Below are 22,149 nucleotides of genomic sequence, written 5' to 3' on the forward strand. Positions count from 1 at the left end.
CTTCCTTACTGTAAGATTGAAACCTTTTGAAAATCTAAACTATGATGTAAAGCAGATAAGATGAAAAACTAGCTCACATGAATGCTTGAGAAATCTTCCAATTTTCACTATCTATAGAGAAATAATGTGTAACAAATTTCAAACACAATAGCATCAGGTAAATTTATCAATACCTTAATTTTCTATTTTTTAGAAAACAAAAAATTTCCTAGATTGGAAAGGATATTTTTCCAAGTGATTAAGCAAAATACAAATTTGACTTCAATTAAAACAAAAAATGAGGAGCTGGTTTTATAGCTCAGTGGTAGAGCACTTACCTCACATGCATGAGGCCCTGGGTTCGATCCTCAGCACCAAATAAAAATAAACAAATAAAAATAAAGATACTGTGTCCATCAAAAACTAAAAAAAATATTAAAGAAAAAGCAAAAAATGTGATTTCTCCTTTAGATTTTCTAAAGACTCTTATGATCTAAATAATGATGAGAAAAATTAAAGGACTCTGTCAAAATATTTTAATTTACCTCAACCAGAGGCTTCACTTTAAACCAATCTAAGGTAGATAATTAAGTTAGCACTTCAGGATCCAAAGAATGTTGAGTCACTTCTGAATTAAGTGATGTGATCAAATGAACTGAGTAAGCTCAAGCAAAATTAAAGCATTTTTCTCTTTACATGATTAACCATAAAGGGAATTACCTGTCTTGCAAGAATGAGTAAACAATCTAGATTTTAAAAAAGTGTACATCTTCCATTACAAAGCCTCTTAGAGGTTAAAAAAGGAAGTTTAAAAGGTTTTTAATATTAACATAATAAAACTGTTTTAAAATATGAAGTCTGTTACTGAAAAAAAAAAATGATAACTTTTTAAATGGAATGTTGACCCAGTAGAGAAAACAGCATCATTCTTCCTAGTTGTTTTGGAAAGAAAAACTATCTTGAAAGGCTCTGCAGAAAAGAAGCCCTCTGAAGCAGCTAGTTGTTTATATGAATCTGTATTAAATTCTCTATCATGTGTAATTTCTATCTTTAGTAACGATATATAAAACCAAAATTTATATGGAATATATATTTTTTGTTATTGGTGCTATTATTATAGATTTGAACAGTGATAATGAATAACAGAATTGCTTGTGCTTTAAATACTATTTTAGTTTTGACATTGATATCCTCTAATGAAGAGCAATATTAATAGTTTATTTGTCTGGCAATAGTATACGAAGTCCACAAGACAAGCAATCAGTCATAACAACTATCGCTATCACTGAGTTCATGTATTTCATTATTAAGAAAATCCCTCAGGGGATTTTCTGTGAGTCCAATTCTAACAAGTATGGTTACCTGCTTTTTTAATCCACAATGCATCAGCTAGAGCAAATATATATACGCACACAAGAGATGACAACTGACAGACAATCTGGCAATGAAGAAAGACAGAACAAAAGCCAAAAATGGAGAAGACATACAAAATCCTTTAAAATCCACAGGATAAAAGTCTTTTGGTGAATGTTTAATTAAAGCTACTGAAATCAATAGATTTCTTTTCCTTTTCTTTCTTCTTCTTCTTTTTGTACTGGAGATTGAACCTAGGTGTGCTTTACCATTAAGCTATATCCCTAAACCTTGTAATTTTTAAATTCTGAGATGGGGTCTTGCTAAGCTGCCCAGGCTGCCCTTGAATTTGTGATCCTCCTGCCTCAGCCTCCCCAATAGCTGGGATTATAGGCAGGTGCCACAGAGCCCTGCTGATATCAATAAAGTTTTTAGAATAACAACACACTTATTGATATTCATGAAGATGACCTTTTAGTCATCAAAAAGGCTTATATTGTCTTCAATATAGTACAAGTAAGCAAAGAAGTTAAGTGATTAAAATAAAGATTTTAGTATTAAAAGTTTAAGTTTTATCTAGAAAATTCAGTTAAGTGGAATACCTTATTTCCAAATGATGCCAAACAAACTGGTATTAAATATTAACATAAACATTAATAAAGTCAATTCGTGCAACTGACTCAATTAGATTCTGTAAAACAGGAAACACTACTGAGATGCAAACTTTTATAGTCTTATTTGCTTTATGGTATGTGGCCATTTCATTGTTTGAAATAATATGTTCATGTAAATAATCTTTTAGGAAGTTTATATCATAGGGAAACAGCTCACATGTTGGTAATCTCAATAAAATTATCCCTGCTAAGAATAGTTCCAAGAATTTCTACTTCTTGTCCTTTATTGAAAATATGAGGGACCATGAATAAATTGTTTAGAGACCCAAAATCCAATCAATTACTTGATATGTAATCTAAAGTTTTCTGAAAAACATGCCTTCAAGGACTACAGTGTCAAATGTTTGGAGTTTGTTTCCTCTTATTTTTCTTGTACTTGATTCTGTGAAGGAAGGCAACATGCTTGTACTTCACCAATAAAATGAGGTGGATGGTTTTACGGAAAAACCCTAGGATGTTTTCAAGTTTTTCTCTTCTAAACATGCTGTAAGTAAGTCAAGTATGCTTAAAACTATGCATTAAAAAAAAATAAACTCTTAAACTATAATGTGGGGACAAATTAAAGTTATGTTTAACTGTAGCATAAGAAATTCAGCAAATTTATTTAATAGAATTCTGTTAAGTCATGAATTATGGAAAACTAAAAACAAGTAACTTCTACAAAAACAATGAATTATATGGATTTTAAAAAGAGACTACTTTTTCTACCTCAGAAAATAATGAGTCTTTTATGAATATAAAACATTAAATACATTAAAAATTAATCTGGCTACAGAGAAAATATTCTCATATTTTTTTTGAGAAATATATCACAGCAGTAAATTTTAATGAAATAGTCTTTCATATCAAGAGACTTTCCAGATACCTAATGTATGAAAATACAGGGATCTAAACCATCTTTAATGGAAATTTTATGTAGTATATAGTTTTTCTCATTCTCAGTATACTGAACACAGTCTTCTTGCTAATTTATGATTATTATTATGAATATTATTTTACCTCTTAAAGTAATATTCTCAGAAGTATCCCATGAGAGACTTCTGTAATGCTTAAGGTTCTTTCACTCTAGTACTGAATAACTTCAAAAGGTTGTACTTTTGTGGCGTTTCAGCCTCCTGCCTCAGACTAACAATATGGCTTTCCTACTAACATGTAAAGTGATTACTACAAATCTGCTAATATCATACTTGTTGAATCATTAACCATATTTTATACATATTTACATTAACAGATTCTAAACAAAGACACAGAGTGGTTTCATGACATTCCTAAGAGAGGCTTTTTTTTTTAATGACGACTAATTTTCTTCAATGTTTAAAAGCTTCCCATTTATTTATCGGATGTGTTTCAAATTTATGACATAATCTAAATGTAAATGCCAGTTAAATAGGTGTTACTCATTTAAAAAATAACAAAATTGAGTGTTTTACCAAGTTGGGAAAATAAACATAATGCCCTTATACTACAGTCTCTGAATATCAATAAAATATCAGAAAGGGAAAGTAAAGATTAATTATTTAGAATATGTAGTGAAAGTTAATTTTAAAAATCTTTCATCTGATAAAGGCTCTTTAAAAAGTCATACTGTTAAGAATCAAAACTATCTGGGGCCCAATTAAACAATTTACATCTATTTTCATGTTACACTTAATTAAAAGTTTGTTACTAATGCAATAAACTTCCATTAAAGCATATAATTGTTAATTTGCAAGATAAGCATCATCTAAAACCACTACCAGTCAGAAAACAATCAGTATATTGGGAATTATCTAAATCTACACCTGGTATAAACCAGGCAAACAAATTAATTTACTTGCCCCGGCACCATTTTTGTGTATTAAAAATAAAAACTAGACCACAGGAGAAATAAAAGAAATAATGTTTCTATCTTTCATTGCAAATTTTCAATGTAATCCAGGAGAACAAAATTTTTAAAAGGCTTTAGAAAAAAGGCAGGAATAAATTTTAATGCTGACAATAATAGACAGAACTTTTTGATTAACACCTACCGATTTTTTTCTACTGTTTTCCAGATCTTTGAGTTCATTCTCGATTTTTGTGATTAATTCCCTGAGTTCATCAAGATTAGTGCAAATAAGCTAAAATAAAACACAAAAACACAGCTTGATAACACATAATATAAAACACCCAAAATGTGGTAACAGAAGTTGTTTTAACACACACTGAATTCACAAAATTATTTTTCTCTGCAATAGTGAAAGCTCTGCAGTTTATATTTTAATAGATATTAACTTATTATGATGTAGGAACTTCAGTTTAATATAAAATAAGCTGAAATCTCAACAATGGTGATCTCACCCCACATCCCCACCTCTTAGGTTGCTTTATAATCCAGGTACTTTCTAAACATTATTAACTTTCAGCCCAGAATGACAAAGATCTGGAAACTCACCCTACATTTCACAGGTTACTGAACCTCCTTTCAGAAGTACTTCATCAGGCAGTCTCCGGGTAGGTGACTAAATGAACCCCTGGAGAACTGTCATTATACATTTACTTTGGTTTGCTAACTATATAATTTGACAAACTTTAGTTATTGCTGTTGGGAGTACCAAAGAAGGGTTACAACTACATGTAATATATTCTAAGACGTGAACAAAATTAAGTACATATTCTTAATATGAGCTTAGTAGTTTTTAATAAAACCCCCCTCACAGCATCTATTTCGTTTCATAATTGTGTGGCTCATTTTATTTTACCTTGATAACTTTGGCAAATGGCCAAAATAATTGGTTCTTAGTTACTAACAACTGAACTAGCTGGGTTTAATTACTGAAGTTTTATATAGAGAAGTGTCAGCAACAGTAATAAAAATATTAGTTAACTACATTTTAGTTCTTTAAAATTAGAATGAGTTTGTCCACTCAGTTCAATATATTTAAATTTTCCTACAGCGATTTAAGCCATTTGAAAGCATCTGATGTGAAAAACAAATAGAATACCTCTGAAACAAAACTGCAACCACAGAGAGGAAAAATTTCAGATTAAAGAAAGCCTTGTTGAAACGTTGATATTGTGTAATAATTTAAAATCCTGTACTAATAAATTGTTAATTTCACCATTAACTTGTTACATCCATTAATTTCTATGGAATGGCACTGTTTTCCTAAAAGGCATACTTTTATTAGAGAAACAAACAAACAAACAAACAAAACAACAAATGCAAAAACAGATTACAAGTTAATTCTTATTGGCTACTGAATGACAGAAATAGGACTTGGGAAGCTCCTTAAATTTCCTTTATTATTTATTAGGTTAAAGCATACAAAATTGCTGATATACTTTTGATCTTAAAAATGGCTACATAGTTCAACCTAATAGATTAAGAAAAACTGTCACAGATATCATTATAACTAGTATTAATAATTACTTATTAGAAATATCTATACAACTTCAAACTCACAAACTTGACAAAGTAGGGAAAATATGTACTTAAGTAATACAAATAAAAAAATTTCAGGATTGGGGTTGAAGCTCAGTGGTAGAGCACTAGCCTAGTACACATGAAGCTCTGGGTTTAATCCCCCCCCCCCCCAACACACAAACAAAAACAAAAAACAAAACTCAAAACAGGAAAACAAACAGCCCTCCCCAAAGAAAATTAAACACAGTAATGTAATAGGAAAATAAAGCTGATATTTATTAGAACATTCCAATTTGCCAAATCTGGTTGTGGAAGAAATGTTGATGGTCAAGCAGTGGACTGGCCAATTAAGTAAGTGCCTCTAGAACTAGATAATGTCTTCAGCTTCTATTATATCCATAAAACTATAGAAAAATGTTGGCCCTACAGCAGGCTTTTAGTAATTAATTACTCAGTGAGGACTAAACTTCTTGTAGTATAATCTTCCATTATGACAACTATGTCAAATTTGTCCCAGACCTGCAGATGGCTCTCTTTCCCCTGAACTTGCTGTATTGGTTAATATCATAGCACAAATTTCTCACTTGCACATAGAATGCTCAGAGAATTTTTTGCTTAGATCTTCACTGCATCACTATACAAGGAGTAAAGGTTTACTTTACATGTAGCTTGTAGAAACTTACAGGAACAACAGACATACACTCATATAAGTAAACACATCCTAAAAAAAATGTTAAGACCTTTTACTTATCGATTAATCATGAAACCAACAAATATTTATATTCCATCAAAGGAATAGACAGCACTGTTCTAAGGCCAAACCGTGAATGACTTCCAGATCTCAACAGCTATATAACACTTTCAAGAAGCTTACGGAGTTAGTAAGTTGTACTAAATCAGTGCTTCTCAAACTTCAACATGTATAGAACTACACTGGGATCTCATTAAAACACCATTTTGACTTAGTAGGTCTCAAGTGAGACCTTCTGTTCTGCAAATGTAACAAGTTCCTAGGTATAGTCTGTAGATCACACTTTTATGTAGTAAGGTACTAAATGATTATGAGTTATAAATCAGTATGGCTACTGAAACATTTTGGTACTATGAAGCTAATGAACATAAAAAGTTGAAAGATTAATTTCCAAATATGGGATGGCATATTAAGTGCATGATAGTAGGACAAATATTAAAATAAGTGACATGACTCTTTTTGAGGGTCAAAATATTTTTATCAATATTTCTTTGAAGCTATATTAATATTTACATAACAATTTATATATTTGTATTGTTATATTTGTTGTTTATATAGCAATTTATGTTTATATGCTAATATGTACATTCTTTCTATAAATACATTTAAGATATATCTAATATGCAATATATAGAATCAGGTAGAAAATTCTTCTATAAGAACATAATTAATTTGACTTATGCCAATTCTATGTCATATGCAACTCTATTTCCTTTTTACAAAGTAAAGAATGTATGTGGACTTTAAACTCAACACAATTTGGAATGGTATTTTAAAAACAGAATCAATTCAATAAGTTCACCTTAATAAGGAGAACAGATGCATTTTTGGAACAAAGCAAAACACTTTATTAATACCTCCTCATTAGCTAGAATTTGAAAAACATATTTGAAGTACAGGACCTCCAGGGACGAAAAAGAAAGGCTCCAGCTCAGATTACAGTCAAGCCACATTGCCAACAATGATGAGAGGAGGGTTTTCAATCATACTGCAGAGTTACAGATACCCTGATACCCCAGACGAATCTAGGTTAAAAAGTTATATCTCCAATTCACATCACAATGACACACTAGTAGAGGAAACTATAGAACTCAAAAGACTAATCCTTCCATTATATTCTTTCAGGGTTTTTTTTTCTTTGTTTTTTTGGTAGTAGTGGGGGAGAGTGGGGATTGAATCCAGGGGCACTTAACCACTGAGCCACATCACTAGCCCTTTTTTATATTTTATTTAGAGACAAGGTTTCACTGAGTTGCTTAGGGCCTCACTAAATTGCTGAGGCCAACTTTGATCCTCCTGCCTCAGCCTCCAGAGCCACAGGGATTTATAGGCATTGTCACTGTACCTGGCTCTTTCAGGTTTTTTCCCTAAATGAAACAAAATAAACACAAATTCCTAACAAAAATTGAATATGTATTACAGTTTTATGCCTCTCCTCCCCTATCACTATAATGGCAATCAAATGAACACCAAGATTACATCTCAGAAAAAATATGTAATAAATAATTCCTTAATTTATTGCTTAAGTTACTTAAATTCTGCCCTTCAGGTAGAAATTCAATATGTTTAAAAGGTATTTATTTGTTACAAAAAAATATAAGGTAGCATACAAAATACAAACAACATGGTAGATTTTATTTAAAAGCAAAGCCAAGGGAAAATTATGTAAAGTAAAATTATATCCAAACAAATGGATCACATTTGTTTCCATTCTCAAAAAAAGATCGTATTATTTATTATAAAATGGTAAGCTCGAAATGTATAATGCAAATTCAAAATTTATATTGTATTCAAATTAAAATTATGTTAATATCTGTTTTATATGGAAGGAGACCCTCATTGTTATACAAAATTACATATAAAAGGATGTGAGGGGAAAGGGAAAAAAAATGAGAGGGAAATGAATTACAGTAGATGGGGTAGAGAGAGAAGACAGGAGGGGAGGGGAGGGCAGAGGGGATAGGAAAGGCAGCAGAATACAACAGACACTAGTATGGCAGTATGTATAAATGTGGATGTGTAACCAATGTGATCCTACAATCTGTACACGTGGTAAAAATGGGAGTTCATAACCCACTTGATTCAAATGTATGCAATATGATATGTCAAGAGCATTGTAATGTTTTGAGCAACCAATAAAATAAATAAATAAATAAATAAAAACTATCCAGACAAGCTGGGGCATGGTGGTGCACACCTGTAATCCCAGTGACTTGGGAGGCTGAGGTATGAGGATGGCAAGTTTGTGGCCAGCCTGGGGAACTTAAAAAGACTGTCTCAAAAAGGGGGGAGGGGAGTGGGCAAGGGGACCAAAGCTATGGTAAAAGCACCTCTGGGTTCAATTCCCAGTACCAAACCGAAAAAAAACAAATAAAAAACCAAAACAACAACAAACAAAAACCAAACCAACGAACAAAACAAAACAAAACAAAAACTATGCAAACAGGAAAAATATTTCTTAAGATCACCATACCAGCAATAACGAGTACATCAAAACCTGTAAATAAGGATATCATTGTGGCATGAAACTTGTTAACAAACAAGTTAACAAAATACTTTTTACTACCACATAATTAAAAATTGATGTTTTGGGCTGAAGATGTAGCTCAGTATGGAGTATTAGCTTAGTGTGCATAAGGTCTGGGTTCAGTACCCAGTACACAAACAAAAGCTGATGTCTTTTTCAATGCACTGTATTTTAAAAATTGAAAGCTTAAATGGGGCTATGACAAGATTACATACTTTCTATGACATTTTGTAATAATTACATACAAAAGAATTCATACCAGATTTTTCAAATACTAAACAGACTAATTACAAGAAAAGAATTTTGGGGTAAAAACAAATTTATTAGGAAAACTGACATTTAAATTTCAGTGTAATGGTCTTATGTTAGAAACTGATAACGAATACATAATATAGTCAATGTAACAAAATCATTATCTGTTAATTTGCTATAAAAACCTAATTTATCATAATACTGAAGTAAGGATAAGCATAAGTTTTTACTATGTGGTCAAATACATTATTTGGTTTTTAAAAATTGTTTAAATTAATCTTTTAAAGACCACTTTTAAAGACCAAAACTTAGATTTAATTCAAGGTCGTTAGCTGGAAAAAGTGCTAGGGTCAATAACAGATGTTCTTAAGCCAATTCTTAATTGATTTTCCAACTTGTAATACAACATTTTTCATTAGAAGCATCTAGCATGCTTATTTGAAAAAATAAATAATAAGAATAGCTAAAATAGTAAGCTATATAATTTAATCTTCACAACAATACTATGAAGGTATTATGCCCCTCTGTACAGATGAGGAATTGGAATCACAGAGGTTAACTAACTTATTCAAGGTTTGAGTCAGTAGGTACAACATAAAGCTGGCATTCAAACTTGAATAGCCTAGTTCAAGAATCAATGTGTTTAACCACATGCAGATTACTGGTACCCATCACAGTTTCTGGAGGATAGAAAAACAGGAATTTCAAACATGAATTCTTCCTAAAGCAAATAAGGAGGCAAGTTTGATTTTTAGCTTTTAAAAAGCCAACAAAAACACTTTCAAAATAAGGTCAAAACAGGTTTCACTTATTTTGAGGAGTGGTGGTGGTGGTGGTTGTACTGGGATTTAACCCAGGGTCTTGCACATGCTAGGCAAGCAACAATACTACTAAGCTTCATCCCCAGCTTTTTTTTTTTTTTTTTTTTTTTGAGACAGGGTCTTGTTAAGTAGCCCAGGCTAACCTTTTACTTATGATCCTTCTCCCTCAGCCCTCCCAGTAGCCAAGATTACAGATGGACTGACCTCAGCCACGTTTCACTTTTGTAATAGTATTTAAAAATAAACTTCACAATTTCATCCCCTGTGTCTAATTATATTTTCTGTCAATTCAAAGAAGACCAGTCTTTGGCAAATAGGTCGAATTTTCAAAAGGGATTTAATATTTAATTCACCAACAGTTTCATTATTTTCAGCAATAAGCTGAATATATTTTAGATAACAGGGGCTATATAGTGGTAGAAAGCTCACTTAGTATATGCAAAGCCATGGGTTTCATCCCCAACACCAGAATGGAAAAAAAAAATTAGGATGGAAAATATGAAGAAAATGTTAAATATTTATGTATTTTTATGTTTAATACTAGAAACAAGATATTTAAAATAACTCAGCTAAATAAGTCATTTGTATAATCTGAGGTTTTGAATATCATATTACTAGAGCTTTTGAGAAGGCAATAAATTCACTTCTTTATTGATAATAACTGATCTAACATGAAGACAAAAGTTGTTTTTTTTTTTTTTTTTTTGTTATTGTTTTTGGTACCAGGGATTGAACTCAGGGGCACTCCACCACTGAGTCACATCCTCACCCCTATTTTGTATTTTATTTAGAGACAGGGTCTCACTAAGTCACTTAGTGCCTTGCTTTTGCTGAGGCTGGCTTTGAACTCATATCCTCCTGTCTCAGCCTCCTGAGCTGCTGGGATTACAGGCGTGTAACACCATACCCAGCGTAGAAGGACAAAAGTTTTGTAATCTGCAAAGTTTACTATGACTAATGCCATCTCCTATTAATGTGTTTATTTGAAGCAACTGACCTGTTCCTATAGGAGACAGTTACCAAATTTTCTTAATGAGTAATACCATGGCATTCATACTGTAAATTTGGCATAAGATATCTTGTTCTCATGAGACTATTCCCCACCTCAGCTTGCCAGCCAGCCAGCCAGTCTGCCAGTCAAATACACATACCTTCCCCAGCTACCTGCCAAGCCTTAAGAATCAGGAAGAGGACTTTATTTTGAACAGCTCAATCTAGAAAAAACTTGTACTTTTGACCTTAAGTTTCTGAGAATGATAAGTAGAAGAACAATAACTAAAAGTATCACTTAAAAGAATGGTTTTCAAACATTTTTTGTCTATGACCTATAATCAAATAAAATACATTTTATAATGCATGTCACTGTGCACACATACATAACTAAAACCAAAGTTTCATAAAACAATATAACTATATGTACGTACATTACTACATGTGACACACTTACTAAGCATGATACACTGATAATATCTTTTCTATTTTAATTTTGTTAGCTTAAAAGATAAAGTGTGGTCATGCAATCCACTGAATTGATTTCATGCATCACTAAAAAATGCCATTTGAAATAAAAAAAAAATATTGCCTATGCAATCTATGTCACTTACTAAATGTAAAAACATCTACACACCAACATACAAATGGAGAAAATAAAAATGGGCCAGCAGTGTACTAAGACCTATATTTCTAGGATTAATACTTTGGGGAATTGAGAAAAACATGAATGGGAGAAACAGCAAAGGCTAGCATGACATAAGTGCAAGCATAATGATACAGTATGAGAGCATTAAGTGTTATAGGCAATTGATCATAGAAAGGATTCTAAGTAAACAATAAAATCATATTTTTAATTGAATAGGCTGGGAACCAAGGTTATATATAAGATTCTGTAGGAATATTTGTAATTCATTCAAACATTAAAAATACTATATTCATTAAAGTCATTAAAATAGTTTATTCTAAAATACTGAGATTAAAAACATGCCTAGGGCTGGAGATGTAGTTCAGTGGTAGAGAACTTGCCTAGCATGAGTGAGTTCAATTCTCAGTACCACAAAAAAAATGAAAAATTGGAAAAAAAGTTATTTTAACTGTTTATTTAAAAATATTTGATCTTTACTAGTTAACAACTTCCTCCAAATAGGGTTTTCTTAAAATCCAAGAATAGATGTGTCCACATTTTCTGAATATATATAACTGATAAACTCATATAATATTATCAATATTTTCATAGTTACTGCTTTTTAAATTTTTATTTCTTATTGGTTTGAGACCCACAAATTCATCTCAACATTCATTATCTTTTGGTAATAAGGTATGAACTTAAAAAACTTTAGGAAATGGATTAGGCAGACTACAACAAAGAAAGTGTCATTTGTTGAAAAAAACACGTTTTCTATAAAACAGAAAATATAAGCATATGTAACTAAAGTAAGATTCTCTGCTTATCCCTAGTATCAGCTACAAACAAAAACTCTTCACATATTCATATGGCAGTACATATGATCATTATTTTGTAGAAAAGACCATTTCATTTAACCTTTACTCAATATTCTTTCTGAAGCTCATATACAGCTAAGAATTAAAACATCTGTTTCAAGTTTATAAATCGACTATTCCATACTGCCCAAAGAAATGAGAATGGATTATCTAGGCAATATTATCATGTACAAATTATGATTTGTTCTTGACTTTCATTTTCATATTTGCTTAATACATACATAGACAAAAAATACTCGTATGCACATATACAAATATATACATATATTTCCATTAAACTACTTCTATGAAACGCAGTTAACATATGAAAAAACAGGGTTTTTTTTTTTTTTTTGACTATCAAGAAACAAAAAGAGGTAAAGAGTTGTGATACACTAGCAGATTAAATCTTGGTTACGTATCTGTACTTGCAAAGAAAAAAACTTTGTCAGAAATACTCATTAAAAGTATGTTACAATTTCTTGAAATTCAGCCAGTCTCTCAAGGAAAATATAAACACTGACACAAAAAAATTAAACCAAAAAATTTGAGACAAAGTTAAAAAATTTACCTGAAATTCTGGTACAGTAGGTGACTTTGTGACAGTTTTCCTCTTCTTTGTGATTGCTTTTTTAGATACGGATTTTTTTCCTTTCAAGATTAAAAGAGAAAAGCTTCATAATGCTGTTTACAGCACTTCATTAACAAAAACCAAATTACATAGAGCCTTGAAAGTTAAATTATAACTAACAGATGGCTGCTAGTGAGTCAAATAAAAATGATGAATCAAACAAGCCCAGCAAAAGCAAACATTAAACTGTAACTACCTGTAACAGACACATTAACAAATGCTGTCTTGTTTATATAAGAACCAACTATTACTATTCCCAATGTGTTATATAAGTATCAGAATTTATTGCAATAAGATTAGAAAAAAAAGCCACAGTATTACTATTCAGTTACTAACTACATTCACAACTTAAAATGAGATGACATTTGGGGAAAAAACCTTACCTTTAATAATGACTTCTGCACTCAGGAACTTGCAATAAGAACTATATCTGAAGATTATGGTCTCTAGACAACCTAATGTGAAAATCTCCTCAGTAGCTTAAGAAACAAAGGTTTTTCTATTCCTTTAAGCTTTGCATTCACCTAATGGGCTTCCCTTGGCAGTATTCAATCCACAGTTTAAAAAGAAGGTAAATATCTCCCTTTAAAGTGTACCTAGTAATTTGTGCAATCAGAAATCATTGGGAAAAATAAATGTCATATTCTTAAAGAAACCCAATTTGTAGCACACATTTAAAGTCTGTTTCTTTGCATTTAACTTAACAAAAAAGGATACACACAGAAAACTTTTTTGTATGTTTTTCCACATTTGCAATTAGCAAAAATCAATTAATAAATTGCTGTTAATTATTCAACAAATGCTAGATATAGTATACTATAATTTATTAATACAATTAGAAATTATAAAATGAAGGCCTTGTCCTCCAAGAGTTTATAATCTAACAAGGGCAAAAAAATTAAGTGATGCTTCTATGTTAATTTTGGCTCATAATCATTTGTAGGCAAAAATCAACTTAAAAGTTATTTTTTCAAAAAGGAAAAGGAGTAAACAGAGTAAATTTGCTGTACATAATTTTAAAGTTTCTTATTTTCCTAAATAGATATAATCTCAGATGAAAGATTGTTTTTATTGCAACATTTTATTCAAGATAATTGATAAAATTCCAGTAAACAATATAATTGCACTATTTTCTGTATTCCTTTTTAATCATATCACAGAACCATAATTTAAATAATTTCCAACTTTTGATTCAAAATGTATGTATCTGCTGAGATTCACAAATTTAAATTTTACTGTCTTGTTTTAATAAGTATTAACTTGCTGTCATTTGACATTTGCTTTTATTTAAAATAAAGTAATCTAACATATATTTCTTTTCTCATCACTGTTATTTGCTCTGTGCTTACACTGTACCTATAATAAAACTAAACTTGTATGAAAATAGGTGAGTGGGTGGGTTGCTTAAAAGAGCAATACTTGGGGAGAAGTAATTAAATTCTTGGTATCTCCATGATACAGCTATCTCAAGGGAACTTGTGAATCTGAATGTCAGGATGCCTTTTCTATATACATCATCTTTATTTAGCATTTTTAAAAAAATTATGGGAAAAGATTCAATGAACTTGCTGACCTAAGCCTAGTAAAACTTAATCAAAATAGCAATTTCCAAGGAAAGGAATTCTTCAGTGTAGCCTCTCTGACCTGCAGTACAGCTCTAATTACCTTTAAAAAATTATTTGATTCTGTATTTGTTTGTAAGTAAAAGTCACGCTTGACAGTCCCATGAATTTCTTATTGTTGTCACATAGGTACTAAATTCTCAGTTGACTCTATCAGCCACTCTATTTTAATAGGATCAGAAGCTGAAGTGGTTGCTAGTTATTTCAGTTCACCACTAAAGCATTAGGATGCTTCAAAACTATTAAGTTACTGGAGGCAGTATTCTATAATTATGCAGTGGTTTTAAGATTGAGTTGTGGAACTAAATTACATGGGTTTGAATATTTGCTATAACCACCTACTGGCTGCATGACCTTGAGCAAGCTGCTTTATTTCTTTGTGCAGTGTTATTATCTGCAGAACAGGAATAATTTTACCTAATCTGTGACAATTAAACGAGTTACAACATGCAAAGAGCTTAGAATATTGCTACTATGATCAATAAGTTACTGTTTCTGTTTTAGCTTTAGTGAGAAGAATCTAAGCAGAAAATCTTTAACTTTTCAATTCTTTTTCTTACTCCTTTATTGTAGTTCTTGGTCATATATCCTCTGTGCTATTACTCTACTTTTTACACAAATTAATGACTGTAACATTTAATCATAGAATATTAAAACTATTTAAATGTTTGTCTTCCTTACTATGTTGTGAGTTACTGGTGATAGAATCATATTATTCAATTTGTATATGGCAATATACAAATAATTATATTATTCACTCTTCAATATACAAATAGAATCATATTATTCAATTTGTATATGGCAATATACAAATATACAATATACAATAAATTCTGAGAAGTGATTCTTAAATACAAGAATACCACTTTTTATCAGAAATTTTGCCTGTCTGGGGATAGGAAAAAAAAAGATAATTATTCACAATTCTTTTCATCTATCTGCCCATTTAATAGTGAGGACAACATTTATCAATGACTTTAAATAATTTACACTATTTACCAGTATTTTACAACATGACCTAGCACTGGTTGTAGGAAGACTAATATTTTTTGAGAGTCAACTATGTGTCAGATACTTACTAAAGTGATTTATATAAATTATCTCATTTAATTCTCAAAGCAACCCAAGGTAGGTGAGGCACCCTATTGTAGTATGGGACAACCAAAGATTAATTAATGTTTTCAAGTGTCACACAGTAAGTATGTACCACAGCCAGAAATTCTAACTCCAAAGTCCAGGCTCCTTCATTATATAATTCTACTTCACAAAAATCCTAGTTACCATTTCCTGACCAATTCAATTCCTACCACATACTAGGCTCCATACATGCAAGATTCTATACATTTGCTAATCTAATTAATCTTTATAACAATATAGCAAAACAGGTACTGTATTGTCTCTTTTTTCATGGATAAAGAAACCAACTATAAACAAACAAAGAAATTAATGAAGGACTTGTAGTTAATATGCAGTGAAACATATACTTGAATCTAGATCTGTCTTCACTTCAAAGCTGTGCTTTTTGATGGTAAAATACTATATTCAAACTGCTTCTAACTGACTTCAGAGTTTTCCTTTTGACTAGGGATAGAAAAGCTGAATATTCATTGTACTTAATACCTTAAGTCTATATCCTTAATAAAACCCCAATAATCTGAATTCAAATTTTCCTGCATTTTAAAATGAAAAACAGTGTTTACTTTTTATTAAATATTATTTTTGAAATGAAGCATGTGATATTATAAAATCACACAATCTTTATTTGGTAGTATGTTTTTGTTTCAGGTTAAGACATACACTAGGCAAGTTACATATTGCCCCCCAGTGGGCTTTCACTCCTCTACAATTTTCTTGATCATACCCTGGGTCTTTTATTCCCACGGCCCTAAGTCACCTAGTCTTTTAAAATCTAATATAATTCTTAGACCTAGGATTGTGCTGGAATCAGAGATCAGTTTAAAACATACAAGAACTTCAAGAATGATATGAGGTATGAAGTTTTAGTCTCACACCATTCTTAAGCTTAAAACATAAATGTGCAAAAATTGTCAACTTGTACTTGGAAAATGCATAAAACTTATTAATAAGCCTTAATAATAAAACTTAGTAATTAATATTACAAAAGTATATCTAAGAAAGCTTTCTAAACACTACTCTTAGAACAGAAAAAAATGATGCTTAACTTGAGACAAATTATGGATAAAAATATATTTTATACTATAACTGAGGCACAAAACCTTAGTCCTCTAAAATCTAGAAGTATGTCTCATATTATAGATATGAAGGTACTTATCATCTTCATTTCAACTTCTCTTTCCTCGCTTTCTTATTTTTCATTTTTATTCCTAGACTCTACCTGGTTTCCGTTGTCTGTCTTCACTCTTTAGCCTCTGGGGCTACTCAAAGACTTCTACCATTTCAATGCCTTCCTAGATTTAGATTTCAGTGTTTTAAAATTATCCCAACACAGTCACTACTTGCTCAGTGTCTTTATTTTAGAAATATTAATAAGCAAGTAGTTTAAAAAGACATTAGTTTCTGTTAAAAGTAAAAACCCCAAGGGCATTTTGCATTATTAAATAGTGAATCTGAGAAGTTCCAGAGATGTGAAGCCATAGAACTGGAGTCTATAATTGACCCTATTTACTAACATGCATGCCTTTAGCTAATATTTATATTCTGCAGAAGTTTCTGAAATGTACTGTTTCTAATCTATTTGATCTCAATAAAACAGCTGATTTTCCCCTCTGTTATTCTTGCCTATGAGCATCATCATACTGGTAATTCTTCAACCTTATCACATAATACAGTAACTCCTTAACACCCCATTTTCCCAGTGAACTTAAATATTGAATCAGATGCCAAATTCTGCTACTTGTTTTAATATCTCTTAAAATGGAATTTTCTTCTGTCAATGTGATAAAATAGCCATATTACTCATATGGATTTAAAAGTCATCATTCTTTATCTGGATTTAAATTTCTTCTTCTTCATTATCTTCTATCTCTTCATTCAAGCCCTGTCAGCCTCTTTTCACACTTTTTCATGGCATCTTCATTATCTTGTGAGATCTTTTTTCCTAATTCTGCCACTTATTAGCTGTGTAAGCTTGGACAAATAAATAAATAAATCTCTGTACCTCAACTTTTTAAATCTATAAAATGGGAATATAATAGCATCTACTTTTTGGAGTTTTTTGAAGGCACTATTATATAAGGCTTATGGTGCTTGGTACACAGTGAGCATTATATTAGTTTTTTGGGGGGAACAGAAGGATTTGAATAATAAAAGGCCACGGAATATAGCCAACTCTTTCACTCATATCTTGGAATCTCCAGTTGGTACTCAAAAAGTTTTCCTCCATGAAGATAACCATAGTTAGGTTTTAAAGTGCTATCAATATAGAATACTACAAACTTTTCACACATATGGACCTGGAAGTAATCAAATATAAATAGCATTGTTTTCTCATTCATTTTCTATTAAGTAGCTCACTGCTTTTTATACATCTGATGTATCTTATTTCTTTTTTTTTTTTTGGGGGGGGGTACCGGGAAATGAACTCAGGCATTTGACCACTGAGCCACATCCCCAGCCCTCTTTTGTATTTTATTTAGACAGGGTCCCACTGAGTTGCTTAGCATCTCTCTATTGCTGGGGCAAGATTTGAACTAGTCACCCTCCTGTCTCAGCCTTCCAAGCTGCTGGGATTACTGGTGTGTGCCACCGTGCCCAGCTCTTTTTTTTCAATATATATATTTTTAGTTGTAGATGGACACAATACCTTTATTTTCTCTCTTTCCTTATTTTTATGTGGTGCTGAATATTGATCCCAGTGCCTTCTTGTTCTTTTTTAAAAACATGCTAGGCAAGTGCTCTACCACTGAGCTATAACCCCGCCCCCTGCTATATATTATTAGTTCAAGCTCCTGTAGGCTCTTGATTAAATTATTTAAAATAGCACCACATCATAGACGTATATCCCCCAAACGGCACACTCTCATTACTCAAACAACTTCTAAAACCTCAACTTTTCCATGAAAAATTTTTATTGTGTTAATTGTTTCAGTTACACCTTGCTTAATTATACCAATGCTTTTGCTTGCTGTTAATCTTTTTACCTATTGAATTCCTATTACTCTTCAAAGTACTTTATTCTCTGTAAAATCTCCCCAGACTATCACAGTATACATTAATTTTTCTTCTACTTGATCTTTTACTATGTTGTCTTTACCTATATTTAACAATTATTAAATTGAGAAGGCTATTTACCATTTTGAATCTTAGTTTAAGTTTCTTAAACTCTAAGAGAATAAGACCATTGTCTTACCTACTTTAACCAATTTAGAGGCACTATTATAAAATCATTTGGTTGAAAATAATGACTATTTGAGAGGGGAAAAATGTTCCAAAACAAACTTATTGAAGATGAATAACTTAAAATATCATAAACCTTTTATCATTGTGAATCCATTTTTAATCATATTTGTCCATTTTTTCAGGTTTTATACAAAGTCTCCAAATTTAAAAATTTCAAATTAATTTTAGCCAACTTTACCTGCTCTATGCAGTCTATGAAAATATATCATTGAAATGACCAAAATATCCACTAATGACATTGGTTCAATGAACTACAAAATATAAACAGAATCCTATGCAGCCATTTAAAATGATGCTGCAAAGATCTATTTGTTGCACAAAATTGCTTATGATATATTGTTATGTGGGAACAAAGCAGGCTGAAAAATAGCATTTTACTCAAAATGCTATTTGAAAAAGATATAAAGACACATAAAAAAGGGCTAACCTTATCTGTACAAACCATATTATATGTGTTCATTTATATAATAGATTCCTACACAATTGTGCTAAGTGCTAGGGATGCAAAACCAGATATAATCCTTCTGTCCTCAAGAATGTTATAGAGGACCCCAAATCATCAAAGTACCTAGAAATAAATGCAACAACAGTAAATTCAACGAAGGAGAAATGCCTGGTGCTATAAGTACACACAAAAGGGAAAATTTAAATAGAAAGATAATGGGAGATTTCCTTAAGGAAGTGTTAAAAAAATGAGTATTTAAGGAAAGGGCTATTCTTGCTTGTCTCTGTGATCTATAAAGAAAATGTAATGCTTTTATAATAAGAAAATATAAAACCAAAGAATCTGAACTTTTTTCTTTTAACTTTGGGCTTTTTTCTTTTCTTTTCCCTTTTTTGTTCTTTTGTTTAAAGAACAAAATTTTCAGGAATTTTTAATTTGTAAATAAGTTACCAAGAAAAAATTTCTAATTGCCAGATTGCACTTTTCTTGTTCTTTTTTAAAAATATTTTTATTAGTTATTGATGGACCTTTATTTATTTGTTTGTTTATATGCAGTGTTGAGAACTGAACCCAGATCCTCACACTTGTTAGGCAAGCGCTCTACCACTGGGCCCCAGCCCCAGCCCCTGTATTTTTCTTGTCCTAATGCACTGAATAAATCATATAAGAGAGAGCAGGAGATGATGCACATTATATTATTCCCAATGATTTCTATTTATTTTATAATGCTTCCAACAGAAAAAGGCCTAAATGACTAAAGATCAATTCAAAATTTAAAAAGCAGAAGAAAACTCTAATTCTGAAAAATAGATTAAAATGCTTAAAAGTTGCAAAACTGCTTGAGACTACATTTTCAACTAATCTGTTTCTGTACCTTTTATTAAAAAGCATCTCCCAACACTCTAGGGCATCTTACTAAATTTAGAGATAACCTCCAAAAATCAAAGCCTGTAGTAATCAACATATTATGGACCAGATTAATCACATGTAAAGGTTAGTCCACTCTAAGTGCAAATTCATAAATCTATCATGGATAACACAGTTCATCCCAAAGTATATTCTACAGAATACATGGGCTTTTGGTAATTATTACCTGAAAAAAGCTCTGTGTTAAAATAAACTTGAAAAAAATACAAGGTTAAATAAAACTGAACAGTTTTAAGATTTTGTTCAGAATCCTAATGGTTCAAAATCACTTAACCACAATTCTCAAGTCCATAAAGTTCTGAAATGTAAAATCCTAAGAGTAATTTATATGGTAACAAAATCTTCCCTGACTTGTTATGAGGTTTCTTAATAATATTCATTTCATGTAGTCTATTTATACTTTGTGTGTGTGTATGGTACTGGGGATTGAATCCAGGGGTGCTCTACTACTGAGCTACATCCTCCATTCTTTTTATTTTTATTTTGAGATAGGGTCTCATTAAATTGCAGAGGCAGGCCTCTAATTTGCAATACTTCCACTTCAGCCTCCTGAGTTGCTGGGATTACAGGTCTATGCCGCCAAACCTGGCTATCCATATATTTTTCTGTAGAAATTTTGTGTTTGATTTTATGGGGGGTTACCCAGAGCCCTACTGGGGATGTTATTTAATATACCATATACATCACAATACCCTTGTGAAATCTGAAGATTTTTGAATTTCAAAATGAAATTTTGCAATTCTCAAAATGCACTGTGAACCTGTACTAATACACAATGTGAATATGTAAGAGGTACATTTTTCATACCTATGATGGTGGGAGCTCACTTTTTAAAAAAGCTGTGAGAAAGGAAACACTGTATTAGAATATATGTCCTAAACTGACTGCAAAACAGGTCACCATGTCTCAATGCCTAATCAAGGAGTATTGGGCAAACCCTCAGAAAGACAAGTGGTCTGAAAATTATGTAAAACAAACGTACTGTCATTACTCTTTGAACACTTTATTTAATACTGTTATATTAGTTAAGAGTTACTTAATATCTGAAAAGGATATAGGGAATAGGACTATGGATAGGATAGGATAAAGGGAATAGGACTATGCTCACCCCATACTAATGAGCAAGGGAAACTGTATTTGTCAAATCCAAATATTTTAGTCACTGAGGGCTTGACTTTCTAAAATTTGCTCTGAGGATAAAATGAAAGTATACAAACAAGTGCATAAGATTCTTCTATTTTATGCACATAAGCCTTCTCTATCCAACCACACAGGCTCAGAGGGGAATATATAAGCATTTGCTACATTTGCCTTTTGAGTATTTTCATTCACTTGTCTATAACTGAGCATGAAAAGCCCACAAATTTTCTCTCCCAACACCCTGAACTTTGATTTTAAAGAATGTAACATTTTATTTGCTTACAATATAAATTTATTTTAACCCATTGTTTAATAAGCATTTTTATGGCCAATTATAATATGTAGGAGATATCTAGCCTATCTTACTGACATAAGTTATAACTGCCTTTGAATACATGAATGGCAGTATAATAAACATTTAGCAAAAGGTTTTAGGTGACAATGATATTAATAAAACAATACTATAAACTTTTGTATTTTTAAAAAATTTCAAAATTTAAAATATTATTTAATGTGTTAGAGACTAATATTTCAAAGTGAACTGGCAAATCAGGCCAAACTAAATTTATAAAAATCTAGTGGATTACTTGTATAATTTAAAAGGCTTATTTTTGAAAGCTACTTTAAAAAACACTAACATTTTATCACCTGTGTTGACCTGGAACACTTTTTCACTCCAACAAATCAAGCCTATTTTTGGTAATAAATTTTATAGTACTTCTTTCCCAATGATTTTACTATATGCATGTTTTAAGATATACTGAAGTATATTTAATGATTTAGGTAA

At 31.2% G+C, this 22,149-nt stretch overlaps 1 protein-coding gene across 3 annotated transcripts in view; it reads right to left on the minus strand.

Moving 5' to 3' along the window:
- Positions 1-22,149, minus strand: part of Kiaa2026 (KIAA2026 ortholog) — an 84,336-nt gene that overhangs the window by 20,854 nt on the left and 41,333 nt on the right. For 2 of the 3 annotated variants that reach the window (XM_058579696.1, XM_046445813.2), the window contains 2 exons: positions 12,789-12,868; positions 4,016-4,105 (listed from right to left, as the gene is read on the minus strand). In XM_058579696.1, coding sequence (XP_058435679.1) covers positions 4,016-4,105; positions 12,789-12,868 — 170 coding nt within the window. The remainder of the gene's footprint in view (positions 1-4,015; positions 4,106-12,788; positions 12,869-22,149) is intronic. The other variant, XM_046445814.2, reaches the window with a different exon arrangement.

The sequence above is a fragment of the Marmota monax genome, unplaced genomic scaffold (assembly GCF_021218885.2).
Source record: "Marmota monax isolate L192 unplaced genomic scaffold, Marmota_monax_Labrador192_F-V1.1 WCK01_AAM20220418_F8-fsc00124, whole genome shotgun sequence".
NCBI classification, from domain to species: Eukaryota; Metazoa; Chordata; class Mammalia; order Rodentia; family Sciuridae; genus Marmota; species Marmota monax.